At 35.0% G+C, this 20,538-nt stretch overlaps 1 protein-coding gene across 2 annotated transcripts; it reads left to right on the top strand.

Annotated features, from left to right (window-relative positions):
- Positions 5,425 to 17,956, top strand: LOC109948442 (cyclic nucleotide-gated ion channel 1-like). 2 transcript variants are annotated; one of them, XM_020561409.1, is made up of 8 exons: positions 5,425 to 5,641; positions 6,430 to 6,486; positions 7,172 to 7,225; positions 12,695 to 12,986; positions 14,221 to 14,421; positions 14,708 to 14,988; positions 15,521 to 15,632; positions 17,257 to 17,956. In XM_020561409.1, exons 1-8 carry the CDS (start codon positions 5,589 to 5,591, stop codon positions 17,569 to 17,571), a joined length of 1,365 nt encoding a protein of 454 aa, XP_020416998.1. In that variant the 5' UTR covers positions 5,425 to 5,588; the 3' UTR covers positions 17,572 to 17,956. The 2 variants fall into 2 exon arrangements, with proteins under 2 accessions (XP_020416998.1, XP_020416999.1); XM_020561410.1 differs by lacking the exons at positions 15,521 to 15,632; positions 17,257 to 17,956 and having other exon boundaries at positions 14,697 to 14,801.

Below are 20,538 nucleotides of genomic sequence, written 5' to 3' on the forward strand. Positions count from 1 at the left end.
AAGCACTATGAAATTGCTAAAAGAGTTCTCAGGTATGTCAAAGGAACACTTGACTACGGTTTGGGGTATGTGAAAGGAAGAAATGCAGTCTTAATTGGTTATTATGATAGTGACTGGGATGGCTTAGTTGATGACAGCAAAAGCACCTCAGGATATGCCTTTTCCTTTGGCAGTGGAGTCTTTGCTTGGGCCTTAGTTAAACAAAACTGTGTTGCTCTCTCTACTGCAGAGGCAGAATATATCAGTGCATCAGAGGCAACTGCACAGGCAATTTGGCTCAGGTTTGTGTTGGAAGACTTTGGCGAATTTCAAGCTGAGGCTACTCCACTTCAATGTGATAATACTGCTACATTGCCATCACAAAGAATCCTGTGTTTCACTAGAAAACTAAGCATATTGATCGAAGGTATCACTTCATCAAGGATGCTCTGCAAGAAGGAATCATCGACTTGGTTTACTGCCCTACAAATCAACAACTAGCAAACATCTTCACAAAGTCATTGGCTAAGGATCGATTTTGCTACCTCAGAGATAAGCTAGGAGTGAAATCAGGGGAGTGTAGAATTGTAAGTAAATGAGCTGATTAGCATAAGTATAAGCCTAGAACTATAAAAGTGAATGCACTTAGTCTCTAGAATGGCAGGTGTAAGGCTCCAAAATGTACGGCTCAAATAAGCCACGTGTAGAGATCTTAATATAGCTAAATGAATGGCTGAGATACAATATGATGCTTGTGTGTATCCAGCAAAGGTAGACAGTCATGAAGTACACATTTTGTGTGCTCATTCTACAGATAAGAAAATACACCTTTCTCTCTCTGCATTCTCAGATTGAGATAAGCATAGCATTCTCATTCTTTTCTGTTTGTATATTCTTCTATTCTTCCTTCGTTTTCTCCAGAGCATTCCATAACCCAACAAGACTACAAAACTCTAACATTCGCTGCCAAAAATCAAATCAAAGAAAGAAAAAAAGTATATTTGAGGGCTCAAGTTAATCTACCTTGGGGTGCACTCTTCTCCTTGACAAGCAAAGCAATCTTCCAAGAACTCTCTCACTGACTAAAAATAGAGGAAGTAATTTTGCAATTTGAAAAGAAGTAAGGAGGAGCCCTATATTTAAAGCAACTGAGGTTCCTTGACCTACAAGGAGTCTCAAGCCCATTCCAACTAAGAACCCAATTTCAGAAAATTAGCAAGTCAAAGACCTCCTCCACTCAAGAGCCCAAGTCACAGAATAAGGCCCAGTTGCAGTTGGACAACCCAACAATTGATTCACACCTCCTCCATGCCACCATGTGTCATGCAGAAGCTTGGGGGCATTTATGGAAGCAAATATTTACAGATCCTATGTCAAATAATTAAGCCAATCAATTTGGGAATTATTCGACTAAATTGGGGATTCTTGCCATAATTAAGCCAATCAATTTGGGAATTAAATAAATCTCTCCAAATTGGGGAAGAATAATTCATTTCCATGTGTGGAATTATTCTTCCAAAACCCTAGGCTCCGAGGCTCCCATAAATACATGGCCATGCACAAGGTTTGAGGTATGTCTGAAACTCTGCATAAATCACGTCTCACGAACCCTAGCCGCCACATACTCTCTCTCTCTCTCACACAAGGCTCCGACCACTACACGCACCTCCTGCCACCTGGTTCTCCCCGAGAGAAATCTCCGTACACTTTGTTAGCTACTGTTTTTCTTATACACAGTTGACCTAACTTAGGCATCGGATGGCCTTTGGCCAACACCCCCTGGTATGGTCTTTTCACTCCTTGTTGTTTTGCAAGGAGAAAGAGAAGTGAAGAGGAAAAAGGGAACTTGAGACGAATATTCCCTAGGGAAGAAAATCACTCCCACAGTGGGCTAAGACTTAACTAGTACAATGGGACTTCACGATAATATTCAGTAGTTCACATTTGCTAGAGGCTGAATGAAATGGGTAATCACATCAAGATGTGAATAGGTGCTCGCCTTCTCTTTATTATCCGTAGAATCTTTAGATTCTATTATGGTGCGGTGATCCGGATACCACCATCACCACCACCACCACCTCCACAACCGCCATCCCTACCACCACCACTACCAGAACAACCAACTCCACCTCCATCACCACCACCACCTCTACTCCATCACTACCACTACCACCCACATGATTAGTACATAACACTTTTAACATCCTGTCTATTTTAGTCATTATTCACAGTTACAACAATTTTATATTAAAATTACCAAACGGTTTTGACACTGCTTTTTGTACTAACAGCACTTTAAAAATATTGTTTACCAAACATAGAGCTGCTTTACTTTACAACTAATTATTTTCAAAGCACAGTATAAGCAACTTTTTTTAAAAGTGACAGTATTCCCAAATTGGGCCTTAGTTTATCATACTTTTTTTTTTAAACAACGTCTGACTTAGTTGTTTTTAAAACAGATTCCTGAATTGATATATTTTCCTGGTTTGATAAAAAAAAACAAAAGAAAAAAGGATATACTTTCATGGCTGCTTCTATATATATTTCAAATGTCCAACCCCTTAATCATGTATAACACCAAACACATCATTGATTTGTGTTATCATCTCCAATAAAATGTGATTTAATTCTACTTCATAATCCAATTTAATCATAGTCACCAAACATGACTCTATTTTTTTTTTTGTTATTTTCTATTTGAATATGAAAAGTGGAGGAAAGGAAGAAGCTGTTTGGTAGAACATCAGATCAAACTGATAGCAACAAGGATTCCCTTCATTATTGAGGGATCATCAAGAATAGGATGGGGAAATTTTTTTTTTTTTTGGGTAAATACGACGAGGTGTCCCTAATCCAAAGTTTGGGATTTATCGCTGCTAGGGGTTCAGCTTGTCCCTAGCCACAAAGTGTTCCTAACTGGATTCGAATCCCTACTATTGAGGTACCAGGCAGTCCGCTAGTTGGAGGAGGCAGTTTGTCAACCGCACCACACCTTATGGTTATAGGTTGGTGATATTTATTCCGTAAAGCCCCTTATTTCTTTTAAAATTTATAACTTTCTTTGAGACCAAGTAAAGGATAAAATAATGGAAATGCAAATTATTTCCTTTTTCGGTTTCCTAAGTATTCCAAAGATAAAATAAGACAGAAAGTAAAAGATCTTTCCATTCCAAAATAAAAAGGAATACAATTCGTATTCCCCTTTTAACATTCATGTCAAACAAATAGATTGCTAGTTTACTCTTTTGTCAGAGATTTTCAAAGTTTATTATTATTATTATTATTGTTTAACACCATTTTCTTGGTGCGCTAGCTGCCCTCCAGTTGATTAGTTTGAGTTTGCATAAATCTGTAGTTGTTTAATTATTGTATTTGTTTGAGCTCATGCTGCCAGAAGTGGAATGATTGAGAAGCCACGAATATGTCTATGATCTGCTACTTTCGTGTAACATGTTTCCTACCCTTGTATTCTCTCTCTCATCACGAGAGTATGATACTTTCGTGTAACACGTTTCCCTAAAGTTCACAGTGATTAGTCTAAAGTAAAGGCCTTGTAGGGGCAATTCATGTAACATCATCTTTTCTTCTTTTTCTTTTCAGAAACAGAAGTTCTTTTCTTCCTGTTTGGGGAATTCTTTATTCAATTTTTGGGGTGTATTACAAAAACTTTTCGTACATATGAGAGGGGGCTCCAGATCCAGAACATGAAACCCAAAGCCAAACGACAAGTTTTTGTTTTTGTTTTTGTTTTTGTTTTTGTTTTTGTTTTTGTTTTTGGGGAATTGTCTAGATGCCAAATGACATGCTTATACCCTCAAATATTATCTGGTCTTTGTACATATGTTTAAATAACTTTTCTATTGTTTTTTAATTAACTTTTCTATTCTTTATAACATGTTTATGACCAATTTCTTTTTCCATAAACTCAATAGTAATTATATTTATTGTCACGTGGTATAATATATTCATGTATTATAACATATAAGTAAAGATTTATTGACACTATTATTATCATAAAGGAGTGGTCCCATCTAATGTTTGGCCTGTTGTTTCAAGTTGAGTGTTAGCTATTAAAATTTGGAGACCCATCGACCAAAACAGTAGAACAATCCCCGCAAAGAAAGAAACAATTCATATACTGTTATAAAATGAACGGGATATGCTAGAATATTGAACTGTACGTAAAGTAAATAAGACACAGTATTTAACGAAGTTCGGCTATGTCTGCGTCCTCGGAGAGCAACAGTAGCAACTTTTCCACTATGTAAAATAATAGAGCTACAACTTTAGTGTTTACAATATATGTGGCTCACTGATTTTTCTCTCTTGGAGAATTTCTCTCTGCCCTCATTTTTTCTCTCCACTCACTCACCCACTTTCTTCCTTCTCTTCCTTTCTTTCTTTCTCTCTTCTCTTCTCTTCTCTTCTCTTCTCCGTTGCTTTTTGTTGTCCTCTTACAATGAAGGAAGGAAATCCTTTTATAGGCAAAGTCTTCATCATCACATTACCCACTTCTACAACATCATCATCACATTCTTTCATTATTTCTAAAGTGTGGTCTCCACTCTTAACTTTACAATATATATATATATATATATATTACTATTTCAAGTGAGAATGCGACCTAAATGATGATGAAGACACGTGGAACAGTTTGTGTGATATGAAATTAATCCTAGGTGAAGACATCGTAGGAACAGTTTCAAACCACGAACTATTTTGCTTATAATTATTAAAAAGATTGAGGCATTGAGGACAGAGACAATTCTACTATTGTCTTTATTTGACAATGCTATGCTATGGAGCATCTTCAACACCAAAAAGAAAAATAAAGACAACAGCCGAATTGGTCATAAATATTTCATGACAAATTGATAGTGTATGTGAGAAATTCTCATTCGTTTTGTAGTTTAGAATATCACTAGTAGTTTAGCGTCTCCTACAAAAGTTATTCATTCATTAAAAAAAAAAAAAAACTAAACTAAAATGAAATTGGTGTGTATACAATCAAATCTTATGAATTAGTGAGCATATTTTGTCAGTGCAAAAATGATATGTAATCTCAATCAATAAGTCCACCATGTCATTAAGTTTTATCAATTTATTTTGTTGAATTAGTATATTACTGGTTAAACAAGGATGTCTCAAAGTTGTATTAAAAATTTACATATTTGTATAAAAAAATTTATAATTTTTATTCAATCTTCACCTATATCGAAATTTTCATACAAATTTATGTATTTTGAGACCCGATATTTCAGAAGTGATCGAAGTTTAACACCTTGCTTACAATATCCAAAAGGAATTAACAGCTCAATTACAATAGTTGCTTCATTTACTTTTTATCTTTAACAACTAAAACTAAACTCTACAGCTAATCCACCCAAACCTCACATATCCATGATAATATAGCATCAACGACCTGTTCTCTCGACATAGGTATTAGCTGACTAGAGTCAAGTGTCCAGCTCATCAAGTTTTGTTATTGTCCTGTATAAAAGGCAGTTGTGCCTTCATTCAATGTACATACAGAAAAAAGAAATCAGTTTTTCTCTCCAGATTTTTTTCGTTGGGTCGTCTTCGATTCACACACATCCTCTGTTTCCATGGAAGGGTTACCTAGGGAAGAGGGAGAGGTAACCATCCCTTCAAGTTCCAGGTAAGTCGTCATTTGTTTTTCTAATGCATATATATTACAGCTTTATTCACGAATATGGGGGAAGCCACGTAGGCTGTAGCACTACGTGCGTTTGGTTCGCAGAATGGGTTCTTTCAAAATGAAATTGAAAAAGTTTTAAGACTTTTCACAAATAAGATCATTTTAAAATAATATATGATACACATTAATAATTAATTAGAAATTGACAAGTGACAGTTTTGAGTTTTTCTCTTTAAATATGCCGTATATGAGTTTTTTGTATAATATATCATGCTAAAATAAATTGTTGAATAAATATCTCAAACTTTTATTTTAGTGTTTGAAAATTTTTGAAAATGAAAATGACGGAATACCATTTTTTTTCTTTTCCATTTTCTTGTTTAGTTTATGCAGTAATAAGAATCAAAATTTGTTGCATTACATAATTAAAAGTAGCATTTTAAGCTTACAACCAAGATAATCTAGACATATTAGATGTGTTCTCTGAAGATGACCAAGGTATATCTAGACATATTCATGGGTTTCTAAGCCTATGTATGTGGGTTTGTTTTCGCTACTGGTATTTACCAAACACTGGAATGGTTTCACTAGTACTGTGTGGGAAATCTGCCGAGCAGGACAAACCCGGTCAAGGTTTCCTCTTTAATTTTCAAATTATGCCTGTGTGGTTTCACTAGTATTTGTCTTTTATTTCCTGACTAATTCAGGTTGGTTTATATGAAAACCCAAAAGGGGTAATCAGAAATAAGTAGGAAAACCACTTACTAATGCAATTGTTTATATTTCAGGACTATCGCCCCTGAGAATAGTAATGATGTTCTCGCACGTGTGACCCATATCGTGAGGTTAGTATATGCATATAACTTTGGGTCGAAAAGTTTATTGGTTCTTATTATTCATTATTGTTTTCTTATATATGTTAAACTCTTAATTATTTATGCCTATATTGAAGTAAGTAAATACAAGAAATCAAAAGGACAAACTAACCTGCATATGTGGTGTTCAGATGACCATCCTTATAGTGTAGCTAGATACTAGTTAGATTTATTTCGAGCTAGTACTTGGCTAGCTAGTCTTTTATTTTATTTATGATTTAGGTTATTGGTTCTCATTATTCATTATTATTATCTTATATATGTTAATTCATTTAAAGAAAATTATAATAAAACTCATTTCTTATATTGAATTTATATATAAATCCTAAAACCTATAAATTGAAGAAAAAAAACCAAAACAAGGGTAAGCTGCATTATAAATTTTAGAAAAAAGAACATTGATGGTATTGTTTTAATTTCAAAATTTTCAAGGGTTGTATGGTATATTTAGTCTATTTGAAAAGTTATATGGATTTTCCCCAAATTTTTTGGTATTATTGGATTTTTCTCAAAAATTTTGGTATTGAATTTTTCTATATTTTGGGCCCTATTTAAAGGCTTACATGTGAAAACCTTACTAATTTATGCCTATATTTAAGCCAGTAAATATAAGAAGTCAAAGGGACAAACTGACCTGTAGTTGTTTATATTTCAGGACTACGATTTGGTATATTACGAATGTTGTCGCATATGTGGCTGGATACGTGAGGTTAGTATATGTATATACCTTTTGGCACATTTGTTTTTTGTTGAGAAATTTTGCAGTTGCATTCATAATTCAGCCAAAAAAGTCACTAGCTACAAATGAACAATACAAACTAGTCACAAAAGGCTCTTACAATAACGGAGCGATCTAACATAAAAATTAAGAAAATCTAGGGCTCCTCCACTAACGGTCGCGAACGATCGAAGAAACTCTAGCATAGGCATCCCAACTAAGAGTGCAAACTCAGAACAACCAAAAAAAGATAAAATTTGAAGAAAAAAAAAAATCATGCCATAACAATACAAATAAAGCTCTCACAAATGAGATGTAGAAAGCTCTTACAAAGGAGAAGTGAAAAACTCTTACAAAAAAAGAGGTGAAAACTACACAAAAAAAACCAAAGAGTCTATGCGCTTTCAGATGACCACCTTTAAAGTGTAGCTAGACAATAATTAGATTTATTTTGAGCTAGTAGCTTAGGCTCTGTTTGGTATTGGATTTTAATCCAATTTTTGAGTTTAATGGCCTTAATTCATGTATCGTAAGTCCCATTTTTAAAAATACAAAAAGTGAGATTTCACAGTATGTTTTCCTCAAAACCCACCGTTGCCTCTCTCTCTCTCTATGTGTGTGTGTGTGTGTACGTCAAGCCCGGACCCGAGAATAAAGGATATTCCTAAATAAGGGTGTGAACTATAGTTATAAGAATAAAATCTTATAACCATGATATGATGAGATATAAAACAAGAAATAATACAAATTTACTTATCAATATAGAATCAGAGTTGCATCAGATTACAACATCAACCGCACACAAAAGGTACCTAATAGGTGGAAAACTTGCCTCCGCAATCTTCATCTTGAATCATGCACATTCTATTAGGTTATGAGCATTCTAATGCTCAGTAGGGTATTGTCAAACCCCTTCAGGTTAGTTATCACAGTTAATCATAGTGTCATGCATCAAATAAGACAAGATAAATAAATTATGCATATACGATAATTCCATAAACTCACTCCCTTCTAATCCTGTAATTCATACCTTAGGGCACCAAGCATGCACATCCTATACCATGCATTTTACCACGTTGACTCTAAATACTCTAAAATATGAACCAACACTCATCTGTCCCTTATCTTGCCATTTTTTATTTATAAATTTCTCATCTTTTACTTTTTTTTTTGGAGTCTCATCCCCTCTCCACCTGAACACATTTAAGTTTTGTATAATTACGGGAACATCCCCTCTCACCTTAAAACACGACTTGCTCCAAACACAACAACAAAACAAACTGCATTCATAATGCATATGTAATGCAACTTCACATTAATCTCTGAATAAATAATAATACCAATACGGATAATAATATTCCTGACTTAATCACATAATATTCCCCAAAAAAAAACCCAAAAGGAAGGAGATAAAGAAGGAGAGAGATGAGAGAAAAAGGGCAGTCAACAAAATAGACAGCTGGCATCATATGATTAGTGTGGGATATTGAGGTGTCTTGCTGACCCTGGCATGGGGATGCCAGGGAAGTTTTTCTCCTAAGTGAGATGCAAAACATTGACCAAGGGAGTAAAATGAGTCACTTTAAGTTCCAGGGACAATGTGAAATTTGACCATAATTTCATAGGCATTAGTGCAATTTTTTTTGGGGTCAAAGGAATGAACATGTCATTGCCATAAAAAGTTACATACAAGCTCAATACAAAAATCAGAATAATAAAAACAAGGGCTCAACCAAACAAAATAAAAGCCCAATCCAAAATACAAATAATTTAGGCCCAAAACAAAAACCAAAAACCACAAAACACAAAATCCATAGAATCAAACCCTAGAAATAACAAGTAATCGTTGCCACCCGATCTGCTGCCGCCGCCAGAAGAAGGTCCATGGGAACTGACAAAGGGGATTTGTAGAGAGTGGGTTTGAAGGAGCAAGCCACCACCATGCATCAAGCTCAAACGATCCATGTATTTATCAAAATTGACCATTAAACTATAGAGCCCACACCTCCATATCAAAATCTCATACTTGACGATGGGTTGTAGGGGAGAAGCAGTTGCAACAAACTAGGAGACAACCATGAAAATCCTAGGGAAAGATGAGGAGTTTTGGGTTTGAGTTTTCATGTAAAACCTTGATTTAGCATGCATTACTGCAATTAAGCCTTGATTTTATGCAAAACCTTTTTGTTGCTGAGTTTAAATAATACAGCATATATATGTTAGAGTCTTGTTTGCTAAAACACAATCGAGAGTCATTTTCCCCTTCTTCCATAAACCTCTTCTTCCTCTCCTTCCAACAATAGCCCCTCTAATCCAATGCAAATAACTTTTTTGATTCCAGGGGAATGCCCTGGAATCATCTCCTTTCAGTTAATAAATCGGGCCTCTCTTCCACCGTCATGTTGTGGAGAGTTTCCCTTAGTTTTAGGCTGGGCTTTTGCTCCCTTACCTCTTTGGCAAAGTTCTCTCCCCCTAGGTGTTTAGGGGTTACTTCTCAGCCTTTTGGCCTGATTTTGGCTTGATCTTAGTAGATCTCCACCTTTGCCCTCCTATTGTTTGTATTTTTGAAATTTAAGGGATTGGTGGTTGCTCTTCTAAGATCTCTTTTATGTGGAGGAGGAGTTGATGAATCTAGTGGGTTCTACTACCCCTTGGTGTTGTGGGTGTTAAACGTAATGCATTTTCTCCTTGTAAGATGTATCAGTTGTTAAGTAGAGTTGTGTCTCTTGAGAAGAGCTATGTTTAGGAAGAGTTGTATCTCATTAGAAGTCTAGAGTTGTGTCTGCAACTCTTGGAACTAATCCAAGAGTTATGTCTGTTATGAAAATGTTTGTTATTATAAATAGCCAATAAGATGGCCTAGTGTTGTAATCATTTTTTTTGGGAAATCAATAAGGCTTCAGTTTTTTGTTTAAAACTCTCTTCCATATCCTCTCATATCCATCTTTCTCCAATAGTTGGATCATGAGGCGCACTGGAGATACTGTGACTTTCTCTAAAATGTCAAAATGAAATTTGAGTGGTAATGCTCTATCACTCTGGTGTTTCCAATCCCAAAGAATAAGTTTCAAAGGTGGTTATCACCAGATTCAACTCCTAGACTAAACGCAAGAACTCGTTCATTGGTAGACATATATGAGTCGTGTGATCTTGCTTTGAGTGCTTTGGAGCCTCAAAAATTTGAGGAAGTAGTGAAAGAAAAAATTTGGCAAGATGCAATGGAAGAAGAAATTAGAGTAGTTATCAAGAAAAATTCTACTTGGGAACTTGTTGATTGGCCTAAATCAAAGGACATCACTGGACTTAAATGGATCTACAAGACAAAATACAATGAAGATGGCTCAATCCAAAAGCATAAGGCTTGGCTAGTTGCCAAAGGATACTCTCAACAACCTGGAGTAGATTTCAATGAAACATTTGCTCCGGTTGTACAAATGGAAACTATACGAACTGTGTTGGCTTTGGCAGCACAATTGAAAACTCAAGTTTTTCAATTGGATGTCAAGTCTGCTTTTTTGAATGGAGAACTTGAAGAAGAAGTTTACGTGGAGCAGCCGCAAGGATATATTGAAAAGGGAAATGAAGACAAAGTTTGTCGACTTCGGAAAGCACTATACGGCTTAAAGCAAGGGCCAAGAGCTTGGAATAGCAAAATTGATCAATATTTTCGTCAAAGAAGATTTGTAAGAAGTCCAAGTGAGCCAACACTTTATCTCAAGAAAGAAGATACACATGATTTTCTTATTGTGTCTCTTTATGTTGATGACTTGATTTATACGGGTACCAAACCAAGGATGGTAGACGCATTCAAGAAAGACATGATGAAAGAATATAAGATGACTGATTTGGAATCTATGAAGTATTTTCTAGGAATTCAAGTCCAACAATCGGAAAAGGGGATTTTTATGTATCAAGAAAAGTATGCAGAAAATCTCTTGAAAAAGTTCAATATGTTGAATTGCAAGCCAATGGATACTCCAATGGCAAATAATTTAAAGCTTTCAAGTAATGATGAAGCACCAAGAGCTGATGCTTCTATGTATAGAAGTATTGTTGGCTCACTTATTTATTTATCTAATACAAGGCCAGACATAGTTCATGCAGTTAGTGTGGTATCTCGATTCATAAATGATCCAAGTAATCATCATTTTGCTGCTGTTAAAAGAATACTAAGATATGTGCAAGGAACCAAAGGATATGGCATCAAATATACACGAGAAAGAAAGCATTTTAGTTGGGTTCACAGATAGTGATTGGGCTGGTACAATTGATGATAGAAGAAGCACATCTGGGCATGTGTTTTTCTTGGGAAGTAAAGTTATATCATGGTCATCGAAGCAGCAAAGTACAATGGCATTATCAACAGCCGAAGCAGAATATATTTCAGCCACAAGTACAGCATGTGAAGCAGTTTGGATTAGAAGAATATTAGCAGATCTTCATCAAGAACAAAATACTCCAACAAAATTGTACTGTAATAACATGTCCACAATTGCCATGACAAACCCAGTCTTTCATAGCAGGTCAAAGCACATAGAACTTCGTCATCATTTTATCAGAAAATTGGTTGAAGACGGAGAGATTGAATTGAAATTCTGTGGTACTGATGAGCAGATTACAAATGTTTTTACAAAAGAATTTCCAAGAGAGAAGTTCTACTATTTCATAGAAAAGCTAAATGTCGCAGAACAAATGCATTAAGAGGGAGTGTTAAACGTAATGCATTTTCTCCTTGTAAGATGTATCAGTTGTTAAGTAGAGTTGTGTCTCTTGAGAAGAGCTATGTTTAGGAAGAGTTGTATCTCATTAGAAGTCTAGAGTTGTGTCTGCAACTCTTGGAACTAATCCAAGAGTTATGTCTGTTATGAAAAGGTCTAAACGTTATTATAAATAGCCAATAAGATGGCCTAGTGTTGTAATCTTTTTTTTTTGGAAATCAATAAAGCTTTAGTTTTCTGTTTAAAACTCTCTTCCATATCCTCTCATATCCATCTTTCTCCAACAGTTGGATCATGAGGGGCACTGGAGATACTGTGACTTTCTCTAAAATGTCAAAGTGAAATTTGAGTGGTAATGCTCTATCACTCTGGTGTTTCCAATCCCAAAGAATAAGTTTCAAAGGTGGTTATCCACATGATCTCTGTTCAACACTGGTTCCTAAGTTTTATGGATCTTGTCATCTTCAACTCTGTGTGAACTAAATACATGTGGAGTTTGCTCACTGTTCTTGCACTGGTTGAATTTTATTGTGTATATTTTTTATTTTCTTGTTTGCAAGAACCCTCCTATGGGGCAGTGTTCTTACTGTGCGATCTTGTAATTCCTTCTCATATTAATAGATCTACTCTGTTCTAAAAATAAATAAATAAATTTCAGAATATGGATGCTACTAAAAGTCGTCTGTACATATGATTCAATTTTTTTTTTCCCTTCTGACATTGTTTCTTACTACTATGGAAGGAAACAGAATGGAATTCTTTGGTGCATCTTCTCTTCATGTATTGCAGTGTCAATAGATCCTTTGTTCTTTTACATTCCCGTCATCGATGAGAAGAACAAGTGCCTTGGAATGGACAAAAGGTTGAAGACTGCAGCTCTTTGCTTGCGAGCACTTCCTGATGCCGCTTTCGCACTGCATACTATAAATTATGTGTTTAGAATATTTGAAGAGGAAGACGACTGTTTTGAAATACTTCTCGAATGCTTTAGGAGTATATTAATTGGCGTTTTCCTTATCCTTCCCATCCCACAGGTAAGAGATTGAAATCTCAACTTTTGTTGCTTAAATAATGCAAACGTTTGAGTTCCTAAATAAGCTTTTAACTTAGGAGATATACCTATTTCATGCTAAAAATGTTTTAAAAAAAACCCTTGTATTACACTTATTCAATGGAGACCCAATTTTCATTTAATAATTTATGACTATTTTGCCCTCTAAGATAAATAATGAAAAAACAATTAACTTTTGAACATTTATGGCTATGAAAAAAAATAAATAACATATAAACCAAATTAAAAAAAAAATTTATAATACATGTATAATACACATAAGATGAAAGGGAAAGTTCCAGACTTCTGAGAGGAAAGAAGAGATAGCCAAGAGATAATTACATCAGCGAGTATAAATATATACTAGGATTTTTACACAAAGGTTCTAGAGAGGTATTGAAGAAGATAAAAGAATATTCCTAAAGCATAATATACATGTTCATTGCAAGCTGTCCATGCCACATCTATTGGCTGACTCATGAATATTTTAGCGGAGGTGTAATTTTGGCCAGGATTTTATATAAATTAAAAAAAGAATAATAATAAGAAACACAAATTACTCTCATCAAGGTAATATCCAAGGAGGGAAGAAGAAGAATATGCATAATGCATGGAAGGTTATGGTGTTGAAAATGAAGAAGAAGAAAAATAATGATGAATCAAAGAATTACAGATAGGGTTTTAAGCCTCTCTCCAATACATTTACATTTGAGAGTAAATATTGTCCTATACAAAAATACTCTAGAAAAGGTATCAAAGAATTCAAGTGAGGATATTTTAAAGTCTCATTCATTTCCATTACACATCACGCCGTCTTATGGAGTGCTTTTCCTGGTTTAAGTTCCTTGACCGGTTCGTTAGTGATGGAATATTTTAAACTTATATGATATGTATCTCATCTTATATATGTAGCTGGTCACCAAATGGATTGGTTTGATTCGTTTGAGATCTAAATCAAATCAATCTAAATCAAATCAGTCTAAATCAGTCCAAACTGAGGTTTAAACGGAACCAGACCAGACCACTTATAAGATGTTGTTTTACCTTCGTCTGCATAGTTGTACTTGAAATTTTTATCATATTCTTGAAAAATCCATCGAATTAGATCGAAGTACTTGTGTGTATTTATATACACCTGTGTGGCATTTAGTTAGATTTATTTGCCCACAATAGCTATTACATAGTTAAGGTCTCTAACCAGCTGTTTTTTTCCCCAGTTGGCAATAGTAGTTTTCTTCTTCAAGTCAGGAGGCTCTGGACATTTCGGCCAAACAGTGACCACCGTGAACGTGTTCCTTGTTATGCATTATCTGGCCAGGGTTTTCTTAATCTACACATTCAGTAAATATCTCAAGAACAAAACCAAAACAGGGGTTCAAGCTGCATTATATTTTTTCTTCTACATTCTTTCTAGTCATGTAAGTTCTTCATCACCATAACTCATAAATCACAATTTTATGTCTTATCTTTAGCTTTGTAACTACTACTTGATCAAGTGCTCTTTTGGGACCATAATCACTTATAGGGAGAAACACCTTCCACGTGCTTTTCCATATATATAATTACTTCAGTGATTTTGAGGAAAAGCACATGGAAGAAGTGATTCTCCATAAAAGTGATTATTGGCCTATCCCCAATCATTAACCAAAACTTGACTAACCTTTTTGAAGATGATCTAATCGTGAATAAACAGTTTGTGGTTAGGTACTTGGAGGTTTTTGGTATTTCTTTTCTATTCAACGAGAGATATCATGCTGGAACCAATCCTGTAAAAATGCTGTAAGTTGTGGACCTACTGATTATTGCAGTGGCAGTACTTCACGAAATATCACCTTCCTAAATGAGTTATGCCCGTCAAATCCACCAAATGCTACCGTATTTAATTTTGGAATATTTCTTGATGCCATTCAATATGGAACCACAAGATCAATGCATTTTCCAACCAAGTTCTTTTACTGCGTATGGTGGGGCGTCAGAAATCTAAGGTATGCATATATGTATGTTAAGCTATTGATAGTCTAGACGAATTTCATATACTTTTCCACTTCTAACTAAAACACAACTTTTAAAATGGATGCCCTGTAGGATAAAAGTGGTTTAGGTATTATCTTTTATTTACAAAACTATATGTCATTTTGGTTACTAGCATTTTTTTTCTCAAATAATCCCTAATTCCTAGCATTTCAAAAATCCGGAATTTATTGAACATTATTTATTTTCGAATTCCCTAAAATTTCTATAGTAAGAAAAGAGAGTGTTGAGAAAATAGTTGTGTAGTTTTCTCTATTGGCACCTTTATTCTCCTATTCAAGAGACACTTTATCTGAAAGACAATGATCTTTGAAGAAATACCAAAAAAAAATAAAGGGTTTGAATCATGCAGATACAATATGAAATGGGTCTCACAAGAGTGCCGGCCCTTGTTTGAGGAATCTATTAATTAAAACTCTCTATATATCCTAAATATTTCATATTAAAACATATTCTATATATTAAATAATTAATTGGTTGTTGCAGTAACTTTGGTACGAATTTGCAAACAAGTAGCTATGTGTGGGAAAACTGCTTCGCAATTATCGTTTCTTTGATTGGCCTGCTATTATTTTTATTTCTCCTTGGAAACCTACAGGTACGCTGGTGTTGAATCATGATAAATCTTGATAAATAAATAAAAAAGAATCATGATGAATATCTTCTATTTTTGGTGAAAAGACTGAAATATTTCATTAGAAATCATGATGAATCTCTTGATATTAGTAAATTTTTTAAATTGTTATTCAGTTATTTGTGCGAAAAGATTTTCATCAATTTGGTCACTGACTTGTCAAATGTTAACCATCTTAATCTTATATTTCATTATCTATATATATAAAGCAAAAGGCAGAGAATGATGAAACATTCAAAATACCAGAAAATGCTCTTAGTTAATGTAAACACTAGCCTTTATGCACGCGCTTCCGCGCCTGCGAGAGGCTTTTTTTAAAAAAAATTTAAATTTATTTTAGAATTAAAAAAGATAATGGATAGTTGTGTTCCATAAAAATAGGATCAATTATCTGAATTTTCTTTTAATTTTAACTTTTTTAATACGAAAAATTGTGAATTTACCATATTATCCTCATTTAATTAATAATTTCAATTCTTAATGTTTGCATTAACCAAGGGCATTTTTTGGTATTTTGAATGTTTCACCATTCTCTGCCTTTTGCTTTATATATATATATTAAGAATTGAAATTATTAATTAAATAAGGATAATATGATAAATTCACACTTTTTCAAAAAAAATTAAATTAAAAGAAAAATCAGATAATGGAAGAAAAAAACCATCTTAATCTTTTCCCCTACCCGCCCCATATGGAAGAAAAAACCAATATATAACTACTTTGTTGAAGAAACATAGTACTAAGGTAAGATATAATATATACTTATAAGACAATATAACAATGTTTATATATGTACTGGAAGTTAACTAAATAAATAAGTAGTGTAGCTTAATGAGGCCACATTAACGCCCTTCGCTCATCTGTAATCTTTTATCGTTTGTTTGGTGCTAGTGATGAATGAAAATTTTCTATTTGATAAAAAATAAAAAATAAAATAAAAGTAGTGTGGCTTAAGATTTGTATAAATTATATAAGTACATAATATAATAATATAAAACTTAATTGGTACAATTACTTTTAATAGCATTTTTATATATACTCTAATATATATATATATATACCTCATCAAAAAATTAATATATATATATTTTAAACGGGGAGGATTCGGGTTGGGGATTAAAATACCATCCCCGCCCCTCCTCGAACACCATACCCAAAAAATTCCTTGTACCCATCCCTATACCCGCTTTTTGTCCTTCATACCCAACCCATTAGGGTCAAACCCCCACGAAGACCCTTACTCGCGGAGAAAATTGCCATCCCTAGTTTTGAAGAGTTTGTACGCAAAATAATTAAGCTCTAGTATATTTCACATTAGGGCCTCGAGCTTGACCGTATTTTTCAAATTTTGTCAGTATGTGTTCGATTACATATTCTTTTATCCTTTTACGCTTCAGGGAAAGACTATTTTATCTTTTATTTTATTTTTTATAATATATTGTTTTATTCGTTTATCTGTGACGCTATGTTTATGCTTTTTTTCTTTTTCTTTTTTATAGAAAATTTTTACTATTGAGAGGGACGATAACAGTTTAAACTCACACACACTACATGAATGTTATGTTTATGCATATTTAATATGAAACAGATATATATGCAACAAGCACTCATAAGATCGTTGGCTATGGAGGAGTTAAGACCGAAGGTACTTGAGAAAAAAAAGGAGATACAAATGTACATGAAAATGCATAGCATTCCAAATTATGTGGTTGATCTTGTTTTGGATAATATTGGAAAAAAGGAATGGGAAAAAAACATAGATGGTGAAGTGGATGTGAATTATATCTTTCCTGTTCTTGACGAGTATTGGAGAGGATGTATGCGCCGCCATATTTGCTTGAAGATGCTGGAAAAAGTAACTTCCTTTTTTCTTTTTCTTTTTATTTCATTTCATTATTTTTAGAAGTATGTTTAGGAATCTCTATATAGGTCTTTTTATTTATTAGGAATGGAGAAAGTCATAAATCGTAGAACTTAGATAGGGTAATCAAGGAATTAGAATTGGGTCAGCTACTCGCCCTTAATTGATCCCATTCTTGATTTTGGGTTTCTTAGATTATTGTAAAGATTTTTGTCAAATTGGCGAAACGTTTTTCCTAGTTGAGCCAACGCTCTAGCTGTTCATGAGCCTACAATGTATGGTTGAACGATCTTAGATAAAGAATTATGAATCCAAATGCGACACGTGCAATCCTTCTTGATCCATGGGTAAAGGATGGGTTCTCTTGCATGGTAGGATGACCATCGGTATCAAGGAGGAACTGAGGGTGGACATGGTTGTTAGAGTATAAAGGGTAATGTGTAGATGTTGACAAGTGTCGTAATCTAGACCATAGAAAGAGATATAAGCTCTCTCTTATATACTGGAGCGATGTGCATAAATGAATAATCTTAAAAAGCTAATAATAATACAATACCATCTGTTATCAAATTCTCCTTTATTCTATTTTCTTAAGCTCTGTTAACATGGTATCAGAGCTAGGTTTCACGTGTTGGGCCCAATAGCCACACGTGCTCCCATGCCACCTAATATCTGTTGTCCACTTGTTAAGCTTGAAAATTCGCCACATGTGCGGGGGTGTGTTGAGAGTATTTGTCCCACATTGAAAAGTTAAGGGACCTAGCTTGGGTTTATAAGGAGTTGGGCTACTCCCCCCATAACCAATTGGTTTTAGGATAGAACCTCAACTTTCTTCATGATATCATGGTATCAGAGCAGGTTGCCACTCTTCTTATCTCAGGGGACAAAGAATTTCCCATTTCTCATTCTCTTCTATCTCTCTTCTCCAATATTTAAGGCAACAAAAGAATTTCTCAATTCTTCCTCTTTCCTATCTCCTTTCTACAATCTCTAACTAAGGGTACAAAAGAATTTTCCATTTCTTCCTCTTTTCTATATCCTTTCTACAATCTCTCTGATTAGGAAACAAATGAATTTCCCAATTTTTCTTTCTTTCTACCTCCTTTCTTTAAATTTTCAGGGAACAAAGAATTTCCGTCTTGGGATACTTGGGGGTCTGATTACATAATTGATTTGACTTTCTGACAAGACCCGCCCCGAATTTCCCGAAACCCGAGATTAATCCTGTGGAAATTCCTGACATCACCCCGATGTCGGGCCCACTTCTAAAACTATATCCTTTTTCCAAAAAGGAATAAGGGCACGCGACTTTCTGCCGAAATTTTGGCTGAGTCTCCTCTATAATTTTAACATTCCCCAAATTTTTTAACCTGCATAAAACACATTTAATATCCCAACAGGCAGCACGCACAATATAATTTCATGCAATTCACAAACTCGGCCTTCGGGCCTCACAAAACCCGAAGCGAAACCAAACTACCCACAAAGCTCTTGAGTCAAATATTGCTTCCAGCAAGGCAAATAATAAACTCAAATATGAATTATGAATACTAAATACAACATACAACATCTAACTTTCTCACTTCCAACATACGAGGTTTTAAACTCCTAAAACAATCACCTCTATGTCTACGGCTGCACCTAATAACCTTAGGCTGCTTACGTACCCTCACTGAGGGATCAAGCCACACGTAGTTCTTTCCTACTAAATCCCGACTCCAAACACATACAATACCTTTATTCATCTCTTTGTTAATCACATATTGTCCCCATACGCCGGAAATTCCAACGCTACGTATGGGGTCTGTCATCATGCCGGAAAATCATATGCCGCGTGTGACCTAACAATCATATCATCTCCCCATACGCCAGAAATTCCAACGCCACGTATGGGGTCTGTCTTAATGCCGGAAAATCCTACGCCACACGAGACCTAACAATCACATAATCTCCCCATATGCCGGAAATTCCAACGCCACATATGAGGTCTGTCATCCCGTCAGAAAATCCTACGCCACGGGTGACCTAACAATCACATAATCTCCCCATACGTCGGAAATTCCAACGCCACGTATAGGGTCTGTCAGCACGCTGGATAACCTACGCCACATATGACCTAACAATCATAGCATCTCTCCATATGCCAGAAATTCCAACGCCACGTATGGGGTCTGTCCTCATGCCGGATAACCTACGCCACATGAGACCTAACAATCACATAATCTCCCCATATGCCGGAAATTCCAACGCCACATATGAGGTCTGTTAGCACGCCGGATAACCTACGCCACGTGTGACCTAACAATCATAGTATCTCCCCATATGCCGAAAATTTCAACGCCACTTATGGGGTCTGTCCTCACGCCGGATAACATAAGCTACGTGGGACCTAACAATCACAGGGTGCTACTTAGGGTAGTGCGTATAGCACTTCAAACTGACCTACTCTTAATTTTCTAAACGAATAATAGAGGTAATCCCAATTTAGTGATACCAGTCTATAGTAGACTGTAACATAATTTAATCAGGAAAATAACGTTATTTTTAGACCAACGATCATGTACATAAACATAAATTTCATAATTTCAATTATTAGAATAATATCCCAAAAGTTTCCTACAATAATAATAAACACTCTAGAAGTCTCAACCTAGTCAACATAGCTCAACAACGCTCAAGACCTGTCACTAGGGTCATTATAATCCTCCTAGGAAGGTAAAACTACCTCGGAAGACTCACGGTCAACCAAGGGTCAAACTACCCATATTTGGTCAAACAGGCCCATGGGGCCCACGACCTCCAAATTCTGATTCGAAAGTTCCTATAGGTTCCACAAGGTTTAGGATATACGTCCTGCAAGTTTGGTCCGGATCGGACGGTCGGATCGCTCACGATCGCATGATTTGACGATTAATATAAACATAAACTTTAAATTATTAAATCGGAACATCCGTGGCTCCAATTCACGATCCGTGAATTCCTACACGATCCTAGAAATTCCTAGATTAA

Source organism: Prunus persica, chromosome G4 (assembly GCF_000346465.2).
Source record: "Prunus persica cultivar Lovell chromosome G4, Prunus_persica_NCBIv2, whole genome shotgun sequence".
Lineage (NCBI taxonomy): Eukaryota > Viridiplantae > Streptophyta > Magnoliopsida > Rosales > Rosaceae > Prunus > Prunus persica.

What these genes read in the sequence shown, in the direction of transcription:
- LOC109948442 (XM_020561409.1), top strand. Translation starts at nt 5,589, where the DNA reads ATGGAAGGGTTACCTAGGGAAGAGGGAGAGGTAACCATCCCTTCAAGT. An exon ending in ACCATCCCTTCAAGTTCCAG is followed by an intron (nt 5,642 to 6,429) that starts GTAAGTCGTCAT and finishes TTTATATTTCAG; the next exon opens with GACTATCGCCCCTGAGAATA. An exon ending in TTCTCCTTGGAAACCTACAG is followed by an intron (nt 15,633 to 17,256) that starts GTACGCTGGTGT and finishes AATATGAAACAG; the next exon opens with ATATATATGCAACAAGCACT.